Source organism: Pristiophorus japonicus, chromosome 14, assembly GCF_044704955.1.
Source record: "Pristiophorus japonicus isolate sPriJap1 chromosome 14, sPriJap1.hap1, whole genome shotgun sequence".
Lineage (NCBI taxonomy): Eukaryota > Metazoa > Chordata > Chondrichthyes > Pristiophoridae > Pristiophorus > Pristiophorus japonicus.
This window is the reverse complement of record NC_091990.1, coordinates 55,952,065-55,966,117: the sequence shown is the minus strand read 5'-3', so window position 1 is coordinate 55,966,117 and position 14,053 is coordinate 55,952,065. Positions and strand designations below refer to the sequence as shown.

At 45.1% G+C, this 14,053-nt stretch overlaps 1 protein-coding gene across 1 annotated transcript in view; it reads left to right on the top strand.

Annotated features, from left to right (window-relative positions):
- inpp5b (inositol polyphosphate-5-phosphatase B) overlaps positions 1–14,053 on the top strand; it is a 148,837-nt gene that overhangs the window by 121,243 nt on the left and 13,541 nt on the right. The window contains exons 18-19 of the mRNA XM_070899223.1: positions 2,404–2,531; positions 11,109–11,220. Coding sequence (XP_070755324.1) covers positions 2,404–2,531; positions 11,109–11,220 — 240 coding nt within the window. The remainder of the gene's footprint in view (positions 1–2,403; positions 2,532–11,108; positions 11,221–14,053) is intronic.

The window sequence follows — 14,053 nt, the reverse complement described above, 5'->3', positions numbered from 1 at the left end:
TTACGCTAAACCTTTATAAAACACTGGTTATGCCCCAGCTGGCCAATTCTGAGCATCACATTTTAAGAATTATGACAAGGACTTTGAGAGGGTGCCGAGGAGATTTACTAGAATGGCACCATGGATGAGGGACTTGAGTCACATGGAGAGACCAGAGAAAGTGGGATTGTTCTCCTTACAACAGAGGAGATTAAGGGGAAATTTAATAGAGGTGTTCAAAATCATCAATGGTTTTGATTTAGTAAATAAGGAGAAACTGTTTCCAGTGGCCAAAGGGTCAGTAACCAGAGGACACAGATTCAAGGTCATTGACAAAAGAACCAGAGGCGAGATGAGTTTTTTTTTTAAAACGCAGAGAGTTGGTATGATTTGGAATGCACTGACTGATGGGGTGGTGGGAGAAGGTTCGATAATAACTTTCAAAAGGGAATTTGATAAATAGTCAAAGGGAAGAAATTTGCAGGGCTATGGGGAAAGAGCAGGGGAATGAGACTAATCAGGTAGCTCTTTCAAAGAGCTGGCATAGGCACATGGGGCCAAATGGCCTCCTTCAATGCTGCATCATTCTATGATTCTATACTTCACCATCAGAATTAGATGTCGATCTTGAGGCATTAGAGAAAGACAGAAATAATGAAAACTCTACCCTATCTTTATACATCTTGTGCTAACTGAATATGACCTGCACTTTGTTTCTGGTCCCAGGGAAATGCTGCAATAAAAAGTACTCTTTGTAAAGATGAACATTTTTAACAGTTGGATTTTTTCCCCTCACATCCATGAGCTTAAATAGCTCCCCTGCATACCGTGCATCATTTCTCGAGCAAAGAGCCAGCGCGCACACGATGGGCTGAATGGCCTCCTTCTGGCTTTTAAATTTCTATGGCTCTATGAAACGACAGCAGCTGTATTGTTCCCAGGCTCTCAGTATCTGCCTTCAACTAGCTACTGCAAGATGTGCAATAGCAGTGTATTTGTGTGTGTGTATATACAAACATAATGTTTCTCTTTGCCTACATAACAACAGCAAGTACACTTCAAAAGTAATTCATTGGTAGTGAAGGGCATTGGGATGCCTTGAGATGATCAATGCAAGCCCTATTTAGAATTACCTTCCACTCTACACTTTCTCATATAGTCTATACTTTGCTGAACAACATCGTTCAACACAGTTGTGAGTAAATTCCTCTTCAGTCTATCTTAACACACGCATTAACTTTCTGTTTTAGATTGGTTAATTCCACCATTTAAAAATGCCCACTGTGCTATTTAGCACAGGCACATTGGAACAATGCTGGTTGCATAATGTACCCCATTAATACAAAGTGCAAGAGTGAAGTGTATCACGTGGGAGGGAGATGAACATTGTGATGTTCATCTCCATTACGGAATGGGGTCGGGATCGTCGTCGTCATCATCATTACAGGCAGTCCCTCAGAATCGAGGAGGACTTGCTTCCACTCTTAAAAATGAGTTCTTAGGCGGTTGAACAGTCCAATACGAAAACCACAGACTCTGTCGCAGGTGGGACAGATGGTCGTTGAGGAAAGGGTGGGTGGGACTGGTTTTCCGCTCGCTCTTCCCGCTGTCCGCGCTTGTTTTCTGCATGCTCTCGGCGATGAGACTCGGTGCTCAGCGCCCTCCCGGATGCACTTCCTCCATGAAGGGCGGTCTTTGGCCAGGGACTCCCAGGTGTCAGTGGGGATGTTACACTTTATCAGGGACGCTTTGAGGGTGTCCTTGTAACATTTCCGCTGCCCACCTTTAGCTCGTTTGCTGTGAAGGAGTTCAGAGAGCGCTTGCTTTGAGAGTCGTGTCAGGCATGAGAACAATGTGGCATGCCCAGCGAAGCTGATCAAGTGTGGTCAATGCTTCAATGCTGGGGATGTTGGCCTGTTCGAGGATGCTAATGTTGGTGCGTCTGTCCTCCCAGGGGAATTGTAGGATCTTGCGGAGACATCGTTGGTGGTATTTCTCTAGCGACTTGAGGTGTCTACTGTACATGTCTCTGAGCCATACAGAAGGTAGAGGGATGTAGGCAGCAGTCCTTATGGATGATGTCACTAGAGTGGAACGTCCGGTTGACCGATTGCAGGAGTAGTTTGCACTAAACAGCAACTGCAAGGCTGACGCTGACCAGCATTTTTAAAGCATTTTAACACAGTGCAATAGAGAGACACCAGTACAAACATCCTGTGGAACTTCTGGTACAGTTCAGTTTGTGTGGCACTATTAGATTGGAAGGAAAGTTAATGGCTCTCCTAAAGTGATATATTTGTGATAACTTTTTTAACCTTCCCTTTCCGTGCTCAAGATAGGTTCTCCTGTGAGACTGACTAATGTGTTTTCTGGGTACAAGTGACATGAAGTACCTCGTGTTTTTTCCTTAACTTGTGTTTGCAGCTGGCAATAACCATTCTATAACTGAAGCATTGTTGCTGTTTCTGGATGCTCTTCCAGAGCCAGTCATCACTTACAGCCTGTACAATAATTGTTTAGAGTCTTCCAGCAGCTACACTATGAGCGAACAGGTAAAGAGCACAATTCCACTTCTTCATGGCTAATGTAGACTATGTATTCCCAGTTTCATGATATGAGGTAATTATAGGTAAATCATAGCAGAGAGCTGAGACCCCAAGACTCATTACTTGCTAAACCTGCCTGGCTGACATTGCTGTGGATAAGCCAGATTTTCCTTCAATTGTACATCAGAAAGCATAATTTCAGGGCCCCACAAAACGCCACACCATTGACTCATATCACTCACCCTTGCTCAGGCTGAGCCAAGCTGAACGTGCCCTCGCTGTTGTCCACCTGGAGCTAAGCCTCAAACCTCTGCAGCTACAATTGAGAGTCCCGAAGGGTGAGTTGCCTACCTGGTGCCAGATGATGCATATCGTGATGCAGCAGGAAAGGAACATAGCCAGGTAGTAGGGAAGATCCAGTTGTCGTGGGGCATGTCAGGATGAACGACATAGGAAAGAACAGGGCGGAGGTACTGCTGAGGTAGTAGCAGAAAGTAGGAGCTAAATGAAAAGGTGGAACCTCGGGATTATTACCGGTGTACCGATCGGTGGGATGGACTTAGAAACATAGAAACATAGAAAATAGGTGCAGGAGCAGGCCATTCAGCCCTTCTAGCCTGCACCGCCATTCAACGAGTTCATGGCTGAACATGAAACTTCAGTACCCACTTCCTGCTTTCACGCCATACCCCTTGATCCCCCGAGTAGTAAGGACTTCATCTAACTCCCTTTTGAATATATTTAGTGAATTGGCCTCAACTACTTCCCGTGGTAGAGAATTCCACAGGTTCACCACTCTCTGGGTGAAGAAGTTTCTCCTTATCTCGGTCCTAAATGGCTTACCCCTTATCCTTAGACTGTGACCCCTGGTTCTGGACTTCCCCAACATTGGGAACATTCTTCCTGCATCCAACCTGTCCAAATCCGTCAGAATTTTAAACGTTTCTATGAGGTCCCCTCTCACTCTTCTGAACTCCAGTGAATACAAGCCCAGTTGATTCAGTCTTTCTTGATAGGTCAGTCCCACCATCCCGGGAATCAGTCTGGTGAATCTTCGCTGCACTCCCTCAACAGCAAGTATGTCCTTCCTCAAGTTAGGAGACCAAAACTGTACACAATACTCCAGGTGTGGCCTCACCAAGGCCCTGTACAACTGTAGCAACACCTCCCTGCCCCTGTACTCAAATCCCCTCGCTATGAAGGCCAACATGCCATTTGCTTTCTTAACCGCCTGCTGTACCTGCATGCCAACCTTCAATGACTGATGTACCATGACACCCAGGTCTCGTTGCACCTTCCCTTTTCCTAATCTGTCACCATTCAGATAATAGTCTGTCTCTCTGTTTTTACCACCAAAGTGGATAACCTCACATTTATCCACATTATACTTCATCTGCCACGCATTTGCCCACTCACCTAACCTATCCAAGTCACTCTGTAGCCTCATAGCATCCTCCTCGCAGCTCACACTGCCACCCAACTTAGTGTCATCCGCAAATTTGGAGATACTACATTTAATCCCTTCGTCTAAATCATTAATGTATAATGTAAACAGCTGGGGCCCCAGCACAGAACCCTGCGGTACCCCACTAGTCACTGCCTGCCATTCCGAAAAGTACCCATTTACTCCTACTCTTTGCTTCCTGTCTGACAACCAGTTCTCAATCCACGTCAGCACACTACCCCCAATCCCATGTGCTTTAACTTTGCACATTAATCTCCTGTGTGGGACCTTGTCGAAAGCCTTCTGAAAGTCCAAATATACCACATCAACTGGTACTCCTTTGTCCACTTTATTGGAAACATCCTCAAAAAATTCCAGAAGATTTGTCAAGCATGATCTCCCTTTTACAAATCCATGCTGACTTGGACCTATCATGTCACCATTTTCCAAATGCGCTGCTATGACATCCTTAATAATTGATTCCATCATTTTACCCACTACTGAGGTCAGGCTGACCGGTCTATAATTCCCTGCTTTCTCTCTCCCTCCTTTTTTAAAAAGTGGGGTTACATTGGCTACCCTCCACTCGATAGGAACTGATCCAGAGTCAATGGAATGTTGGAAAATGACTGTCAATGCATCCGCTATTTCCAAGGCCACCTCCTTAAGTACTCTGGGATGCAGTCCATCAGGCCCTGGGGATTTATCGGCCTTCAATCCCATCAATTTCCCCAACACAATTTCCCGACTAATAAAGATTTCCCTCAGTTCCTCCTCCTTAATAGACCCTCTGACCACTTTTATATCCGGAAGGTTGTTTGTGTCCTCCTTAGTGAATACTGAACCAAAGTACTTGTTCAATTGGTCTGCCATTTCTTTGTTCCCCGTTATGACTTCCCCTGATTCTGACTGCAGGGGACCTACGTTTGTCTTTACTAACCTCTTTCTCTTTACATACCTATAGAAACTTTTGCAATCCGCCTTAATGTTCCCTGCAAGCTTCTTCTTGTACTCCATTTTCCCTACCCTAATCAAACCCTTTGTCCTCCTCTGCTGAGTTCTAAATTTCTCCCAGTCCCCAGGTTCGCTGCTATTTCTGGCCAATTTGTATGCCACTTCCTTGGCTTTAATACTATCCCTGATTTCCCTAGATAGCCACGGTTGAGCCACCTTCCCTTTTTTATTTTTACGCCAGACAGGAATGTACAATTGTTGTAATTCATCCATGCGTTCTCTAAATGTCTGCCATTGCCCATCCACAGTCAACCCCTTAAGTATCATTAGCCAATCTATCTTAGCCAATTCATGCCTCATACCTTCAAAGTTACCCTTCTTTAAGTTCTGGACCATGGTCTCTGAATTAACTGTTTCATTCTCCATCCTAATGCAGAATTCCACCATATTATGGTCACTCTTCCCCAAGGGGCCTCGCACAATGAGATTGTTAATTAATCCTCTCTCATTACACAACACCCAGTCTAAGATGGCCTCCCCCCTAGTTGGTTCCTCGACATATTGGTCTAGAAAACCATCCCTTATGCATTCCAGGAAATCCTCCTCCACCGTATTGCTTCCAGTTTGGCTAGCCCAATCTATGTGCATATTAAAGTCACCCATTATAACTGCTGCACCTTTATTGCATGCACTCCTAATTTCCTGTTTGATGCCCTCCCCAACATCACTACTACTGTTTGGAGGTCTGTACACAACTCCCACTAACGATTTTTGCCCTTTAGTGTTCTGCAGCTCTACCCATATAGATTCCACATCATCCAAGCTAATGTCTTTCCTAACTATTGCATTAATCTCCTCTTTAACCAGCAATGCTACCCCACCTCCTTTTCCTTTTATTCTATCCTTCCTGAATGTTGAATACCCCTGGATGTTGAGTTCCCAGCCCTGATCATCCTGGAGCCACGTCTCCGTAATCCCAATCACATCATATTTGTTAACATCTATTTGCACAATTAATTCATCCACCTTATTGCGGATACTCCTTGCATTAAGACACAAAGCCTTCAGGCTTGTTTTTTTAACACCCTTTGTCCTTTTAGAATTTTGCTGTACAGTGGCCCTTTTTGTTCTTTGCCTTGGTTTTCTCTGCCCTCCACTTTTCCTCATCTCCTTTCTGTCTTTTGCTTTTGCCTCCTTTTTGTCTCCCTCTGTCTCCCTGTATAGGTTCCCATCCCCCTGCAATATTAGTTTAACTCCTCCCCAACAGCACTAGCAAACACTCCCCCTAGGACATTGGTTCCGGACCTGCCCAGGTGCAGACCGTCCGGTTTGTACTAGTCCCACCTCCCCCAGAACCGGTTCCAATGCCCCAAGAATTTGAATCCCTCCCTGCTGCACCACTGCTCAAGCCATGTATTCATCTGCGCTATCCTGCGATTCCTACTCTGACTAGCACGTGGCACTGGTAGCAATCCCGAGATTACTACTTTTGAGGTCCTACTTTTTAATTTAGCTCCTAGCTCCTTAAATTCTTTTCGTAGGACCTCATCCCTTTTTTTACCTATGTCGTTGGTACCAATGTGCACCACGACAACTGGCTGTTCTCCCTCCCATTTCAGAATGTCCTGCACCCGCTCCGAGACATCCTTGACCCTTGCACCAGGGAGGCAACATACCATCCTGGAGTCTCGGTTGCGTCCGCAGAAACGCCTATCTATTCCCCTCACCATCGAATCCCCTATCACTATCGCGCTCCCACTCTTTTTCCTGCCCTCCTTTGCAGCAGAGCCACCTACGGTGCCATGAACTTGGCTGCTGCTGCCCTCCCCTGATGAGTCATCCTCCCCAACAGTACTCAAAGCAGTGTATCTGTTTTGCAGGGGGATGACCACAGGGGACTCCTGCACTATCTTTCTTGCACTGCTCTTCCTGTTGGTCTTCCATTCCCTATCTGGCTGTGGACCCTTCTCCTGCGGTAAGACCAACTCACTACACGTGATACTCACGTCATTCTCAGCATCGTGAATGCTCCAGAGTGAATCCACCTTCAGCTCCAATTCCGCAACGCGGACCGTCAAGAGCTCGAGGCGGATACACTTCCCACACACGTAGTCGTCAGGGACACCGGAAGTGTCCCCGAGTTCCCACATGGTACAGGAGGAGCATATCACATGACCGAGCTCTCCTGCCATGTCTTAACCTTAGATACCCTTAAATTGGTAATAACAATGTTATAGTTCACTTACTGATATAAAAAATAAAAGAAAAGCTACTCACCAATCACCAGCCAATCACTTACCCCATTGGCTGTGACGTCACTTTTTGATTACTTTCTACTTCTATTTTGCTTTCTCTCCCGCTGTAGCTGCACCAGTACGCCTTTTATAGGTCGCTCCCCTCTCACCAACTGCCGCTGGCTCTCGATCTCCCGCTGGGCTTTTGATAAGTCGCTCCCCTCTCACCAACTGCCGCTGGCTCTCGATCTCCCGCTGGGCTTTTGATAGGTCGCTCCCCTCTCACCAACTGCCGCTGGCTCTCGATCTCCCGCTGGGCTTTTGATAGGTCGCTCCCCTCTCACCAACTGCCGCTGGCTCTCGATCTCCCGCTGGGCTTTTGATAGGTCGCTCCCCTCTCACCAACTGCCGCTGACTTCACCTGAACCGGGCTGGGACCAAGGTCTTAGCTGAAAGGATAAATAGGACTATTGTTAAACCAATAAAGGGGGGAGGACTCGGGGAGAAATACAAATTAAAAATAGCCTAAAGATTTTTTTAAAGGGATGAAAGTGAAGTTCAGGCCATCAGTAGTGTTAAAGGTATTATAAATACTTATTTTCTATATTTTTATTTTGAATCTAACAACAAAATAACTGATAAAAAATACAATGGAAGTAATAAAAAAACAAGGCGTGTGATGAGTTAAAATATGTTTTAAAAATATCACGGCATCAGGGTCCATTGCCGAATTAAAAGTTCTATACATTAATGCACGTAGCATAAGAAATAATACAAGTGAATTAGAAGTGAAAATTCAGTTTAAAGGGTATCACTGAGACATGGCTACAAGTTTGGCATGACTGGGAAATAAATATTCCAATTTATAAGGTCGTCAGAAAGGACAAGGAAAGTGAAAAAGGAGGAGGAGTAGCGATAGTGACCAGGAACACTATTACAGCAATGGATGAGGGCATATCAGTAATGGTCAGCAGGCAATAGAAAGGCTATGGGTAGAATTGTGGTATAGAAAAGGATGCAAGACTTTGTTGGGAGTTGTTTGTAGACCTCCATATAGCAGTAATACATAAAGTAGCGGAGATCAGAGAAACATGTTGCAAAAACAGAGTGGTTATAATGAGAGACATGGACTCGGAGAAGCAGAACAGCTCGATTCCCAAAGGCAGAAAATATTTTGAGTGCATTCGGGACACAAGTTTCTGGAACAATATGTCCTTGAACCAACAAGAGAACAGGCCATATTAGATTTAATGATGAGTAATGAGCCTGAATTAATCAAAAAATCTAACGATAAAGGAACACCGAGCTAACAGTGACCATAATGTGATAAAATTCGATATTGGCTTTGAGATGGCGAAGGGTGAGTCACAAACCAAGGTTTTAAATTTAGCTAAGACTGAAGGATGAAGCAAAAATTGACCACAATAGACTGGGCTGAACTATTAACAGATACAACTACTGATGGACAGTGGGAAATGTTCAACAAAAGTATTTGGTAGAATGCAAGACCTGTACATTCCATAATGGGCAAGAGTTCTACATGTGTACCTTGGTGTGAGTTAGTATAAAAATGCAAAGAACAGTGGCGATCCCACGGACTGGGAGAAATATAAAGAACAGCAAGGGGAAACAAAGAAAATAGTTAGAGCTGCAGAAAGGAAGTGCAAGATAAAACTTGAGGGATACCAAGGACAACACTAAAGGGTTTTACAAATCTGTTAAAAGAAAGAGGGTGGCTAATGATAATGTGGGCCCCTTAATGACAAACACAGGTGATACTGTAATTGAAAATTATGAAAAGGCAGACTTACTAAATAGCCACTTTGTATCAGTCTTCACAGTAGAGGATGAAGATAAAGTACCAGGGATAGAACGAAAAATAAAAATAAATCAAGGAACTAACTAGATTCAATACAAGTAAGAAAATGGTGATGGGAATTGGTTAGGAAATAGGAGACAGAGTAGGGATAATGGGTATGTACTCACATTGGCAGGATGTGCGTAGTGATATCACCCAGGGATCTGTACTGGGCCTCAGCTTTTCACTATATTTAAAAATGAATTGGATGAAGGAATAGAGAGCCGTAAATCTAAGTTTGCCGATGACACTAAGTTAGTGGCATAGTAAATACTGTAGACTGGAACAGGAAGTTGCAATGGGACATTGATAAATTAAGTCAATGATCAAAACTGTGGCAGATGGAGTATAACGTGGGAAAGTGTGAGGTCATCCACTTTGGACCCAAGAAAGATAGATCAGAGTACAGGTGCAAAGTCCTGAATCTGGAACTCCGAAAACCGGAATTGTCCAAAAACCGGACATTTCAGCAAGTGGCGAGGAGCGGAGGATTGGCGGGCAGCGAGGTTCGAAATCCGGCACGGATTAGGGCCGGGGCGAGGTCCGACATCCAGCAAAACCCCAATCCGACACAGATTCGGTCCACTACGAGGTCCGAAATCTGGCAAAATCCGAAATCCAGCACGGATTGGTTCTGAGGATTCCGGATTTCGTATGTTGCGCCTGTATTTTCTAAACAGCAAGAAGGTAGGAAGTGTGGATGAGCAGAGATATTTAGGGGCCTAAGTACAGAAATCATTAAAAGCTAGTGAACCGATACAAAAAATAATTAAAACGGCTAATGGAATGATGTCCTTTATCTCAAGAGGACTGGAATACAAATGGGTGGAAGTTATGTTCTAGTTGTACAGAGCTCTGGTTAGACCCCATTTAACCTATTGTGTTCAGCTCTGGGCACTGCACCTCAGGAAGGATATGGCCTTGGAGGGGCTGCAGCGCAGATTCACCAGAATAATACCTGGGCTAAAAGGGTTAAATTATGAGGACAGATTGCACAAACTAGGCTTGAATATAGAAGATTAAGGGATGATCCAATTGTGATGTTTAATATGATTAAAAGATTTGATAGGGTAGACAGAGCGAAACTATTACCTCTGGTGGAAGAACCCACAACAAAGGGGCACAGCATTAAAATTAGAGCTAGGCCGATCAGGGGTGATGTCAGGAAGCACTTCTTCACACACAGTAGTGAAAATCTGGAACTCACTTCCCCAAAAAGCTTTTGAGGCTGGGGCAATTGAAAATTTCCAAACCAAGATTGATAGATTTTTGTAGGCAAGGGTATTAAGGGTTACGGAACCAAGGGAGATAGATAAGTTAAAATACAGATCAGCCATGATCTAATTGAATGGCAGAATAGGCTCGAGGGGCTGAATGACCATCACAAAGAACACTTATTTCCATCTCTACAACACACTCCCGTCTCTACCCCTCCCTTATCCCCCACTGCCACTGAAACCTCTGTTTACAGTTTTGTCACCTCTACACTTGGCATCCCAACCTCCATAAACTCAAAGTTGTTCAAAGTTCCCCTGCCCACATTCTGTCCCACACTCAATCGTCGCTCTAATCCTGCCACCTACACTGGCTTCCCATCACTGAAGAGATCAAATTTGAAGTAGTTGTCCTCCTCTATAAGCCCCTCTACTGCCTTGTCCCATCTAACCTCCATCGCTTCCTCCAGTTACACCCCTCCTCTCCAGTGCTTCGACTGTGCTCTCCTGGGGCATTCTGCTCTCACCTTTGCCCACACAGACTTCATCTCACTCGGCCCTACTCTAGGAATGCCTTCCACTTCTTCACTTCCCTCTTCCCTCTCGAACTTTAAACGCCCTCTCAAAATCCATCCTTTCACCAAACTTTCCCTAATCTCTCCTTACTGCCCTGCAACAATTTGGCACCCACTTTTTTTTTCTCCTCTGGGAAACACCTTGGAATTTTTTTCTATGTTAGAGGTGCTATATAAATGCAGATTTTCTTGATGAATTCATCCTCCATCTATAAACTCTGCGAGAAGAATATTTTTGTTGTGTGAATGAGTTATACCAAACATAATGTGTCCTGCATTTCTGCACCTTTTTCTCTTCTGTTAGGTTGTCTCCATGCTACCTCAATGCCATAAGAATGTATTCAAATATTTAATGGCTTTCCTTCGAGAGCTTCTGAAAAATGCAGCTTCCAACCATCTTGACGTGTCTACACTTGGTAAGCTAAAGGGTTCCTCTCGTGGACAATTGCAGTAAACTATGTGCTGGGGAGAATAAAATCAAATATAAGTTGGAGAATTAATTGCATGTTGAGAACCAAATGGACTCTAGGGTTTAGACATTACCATTTTTGGTAAGATCCCTATGCCTGAATAGTGAGGCGTCCCCAATATTGGGCCCCAGGTCTCATGTCCATTAAGCTGCGCAGAACTGCCGGGGAATCGCAATTGAAGTTCGGGATGCTGCTGTTGTCGAAGCAGATCTCTGGCCTCAGCAAGTGGGGAGGGAGAGGGGGGGGGCGATCAGGCCGTGACTGGCGGGGGTGGGGGCGATCAGGCCTATAAGGGGGGGAAGGGCATTTGGCCCCAGACCCGGGTGCGGTGGGGGGGGGCGATGTGAAACGATCGGTTCTCGAAGGTGGGGACTACGATCAGGCCTCGGGCCACTGTCCGGGAAGCAGGGTGGGTGATCGGGCCTGGGGGGGAGGGTGGTGGGGGCGTTTGAGCCTTGGGAAGGGAAGGCCGGCCGATCGGTTCTCGGGAAGGGTAGGCGATCGGGACTCTTTCTGGGAAGGGTGAGCGATAAGGCCGAGAAGGAAGGGTGAACTGGCCTCGGGAAGGGTGATCGATTGGGATACTGGCTGGGAGATTGCTGTGCCTAGGTTGGAGTCCGTGTTCTTTTCATGTAACCTCCACTTTCAGGTAATTATGGAGGCCTTCCTACTGGTTAGTACCACATTGTGCTCTGCATGTGCAGTGCTGAGGCATTCAAAAATTGAAAACTGGTCCAGTGCAGGACACTCGTTTGCATAGATTAATCTGGCCTTTAAATATTCCCAATGTGCGCTCCAGCTGCCAATTTGACGATCTTCGCCAATACAACGGGCAACGTACTTCCTGCTGGAAATACACGTGCACTTCCCGCCTGCCACATCACGAGCTTTGTTGGTTGGTTTGTGCATGGAAAATGGGTACAGCAAGGGCTACATTTCTCCATTGATAGATTTTACTGAGCAGCGGACTAATAATTAATTTTTAAGTGTGGTCCGATGTTGGTTTGAGTTGTGGTTGAAGGGACCCTTTTACTTGCTGGTTTGGGTTTCCTATCCATAGTGTATTCCTTGGTGTCAGTGTGGTTCCCAAGGAAACACTTTTTGGCGAGTGTATCATTTTCTGTAAATGAAAGGGAAACGACTGCTTCCTGTTCACAAGTTAAGCATATCTTGATAAAGAACTTGAGTAGATTCCCTGAAATGGTGCATGATGTAAGACAGTAACTTTGTCACCAAACTCGCGGCTCCTGAAATTTGCTTTTCACTACTGGCCACGGTGCTCCTTCTCTGGTTTAGTCTTGCTTCCCCAGTCAGATCCAAAACTGGTTCCTCCTGTTGCATTTGAGGGGTGCTCTTGCACTGCCATTGATTTAGATTGGAAGTGAATTATTTGGAGTACTTTGGAGCCACTTGAATTTTTATATCCAGTCCAAGTACAGAGTGCTCCCTAATAAGATTCACAAGTCCCATCTGACTGTGCCGGAAGGGAACATTCAGCTTTCAAAATCCTATAGACCGATTTAGCACTCAATAAAAGATTGACCGACCAGCTCGAATTTAAGGAAGAAAAAGAAAGACTTGCATTGATATAGCGCCTTTTACAATCTCAGAACATCCCAAAGCGCTTTACAGCCAACAAAGTACTTTTTGAACTGGAGCCACGGTTGTAATGTAGGAAACGTGGCAGCCAATTTGCGAACAGCAAAGTCCCAGAAACAGCAATGTGATCATGACCAGATAATCTGTTTTTGTGATACTGATTGAGGGATAAATATTGGCCAGGACACCAGGGATAACTCCCCTGTTCTTCAAAATAGCATCATGGGATCTTTTACGGGCACCTGAGAGAGCAGACCGTTTAAAATCTCATCCGAAAGGCGACACCTCCGACAATGCAGCGCTCCCTCAGCACTGCATTGGAGTGTCAGCCTGGATTTTTGTGCTCAAGTCTCTGGAGTGGGACTTGAACCCACAACCTTCTGACTCAGGCAAGAGTGCTACTCACTGAGCCACAGCTGACACTCGAGAGTAAAAGAAAAAAATAGTTAGAAAAGATGTTATTCTAAAAGATAAGAATTCTTGCATTTAACTGATGTTTTATCATGGCTTTCAGAAACATCTCCATGTGCTTTGTTTACAGTAGATTATGTTGAACAGCAGTGACTATTAGTAAGTGAGACTGAGCCAGATTGGTCACTCAGGAAACTCCCACAAACATTTGTTACACTTCTATTTTGTTTTCTGGAGCAGGAATGCTCCTCCTGGATCCACAAGCATACTGTCAGCCTGGGTGTAAAGTCCTGTCCCCTCAGTACAGATTCACACGAGGCATGTAGTGAAGTCAAGGTCACTCTGGACCTGCACCTTTATTTCACAGCTCTGGAATGCTGCACTTGCCTGAGACCTGTCCTTGTATAACTGTCTCTTACAAGTGCACCCCTGGTGGTAAGGTATGCTGGTGGTTACAGGTCATATCTTATCACAGTCATGTATAGTATGTTAGGATACAATTATATATAATAATGTAAGATACATGACACTGGGCTTACCCCTTCGGCCTCGCATTCCACCCCCCCCTAGGATCTACCTACAACTGCTGATGCCTTCCCAACTAGCCGACATTCCTGTGGTCCGAAACCGGTGAACTGCCTTGAGTCGCCTATTTGGTATCTGCAGCTCGCCAGTCGCATTCAAATGAGGCCCAGGCCTCAAAATTGCAGCGGCCACCCAAAAGTTAAAAATCTATTTGTACGTTTTTTTAATCTTTTCAGCTTGAACT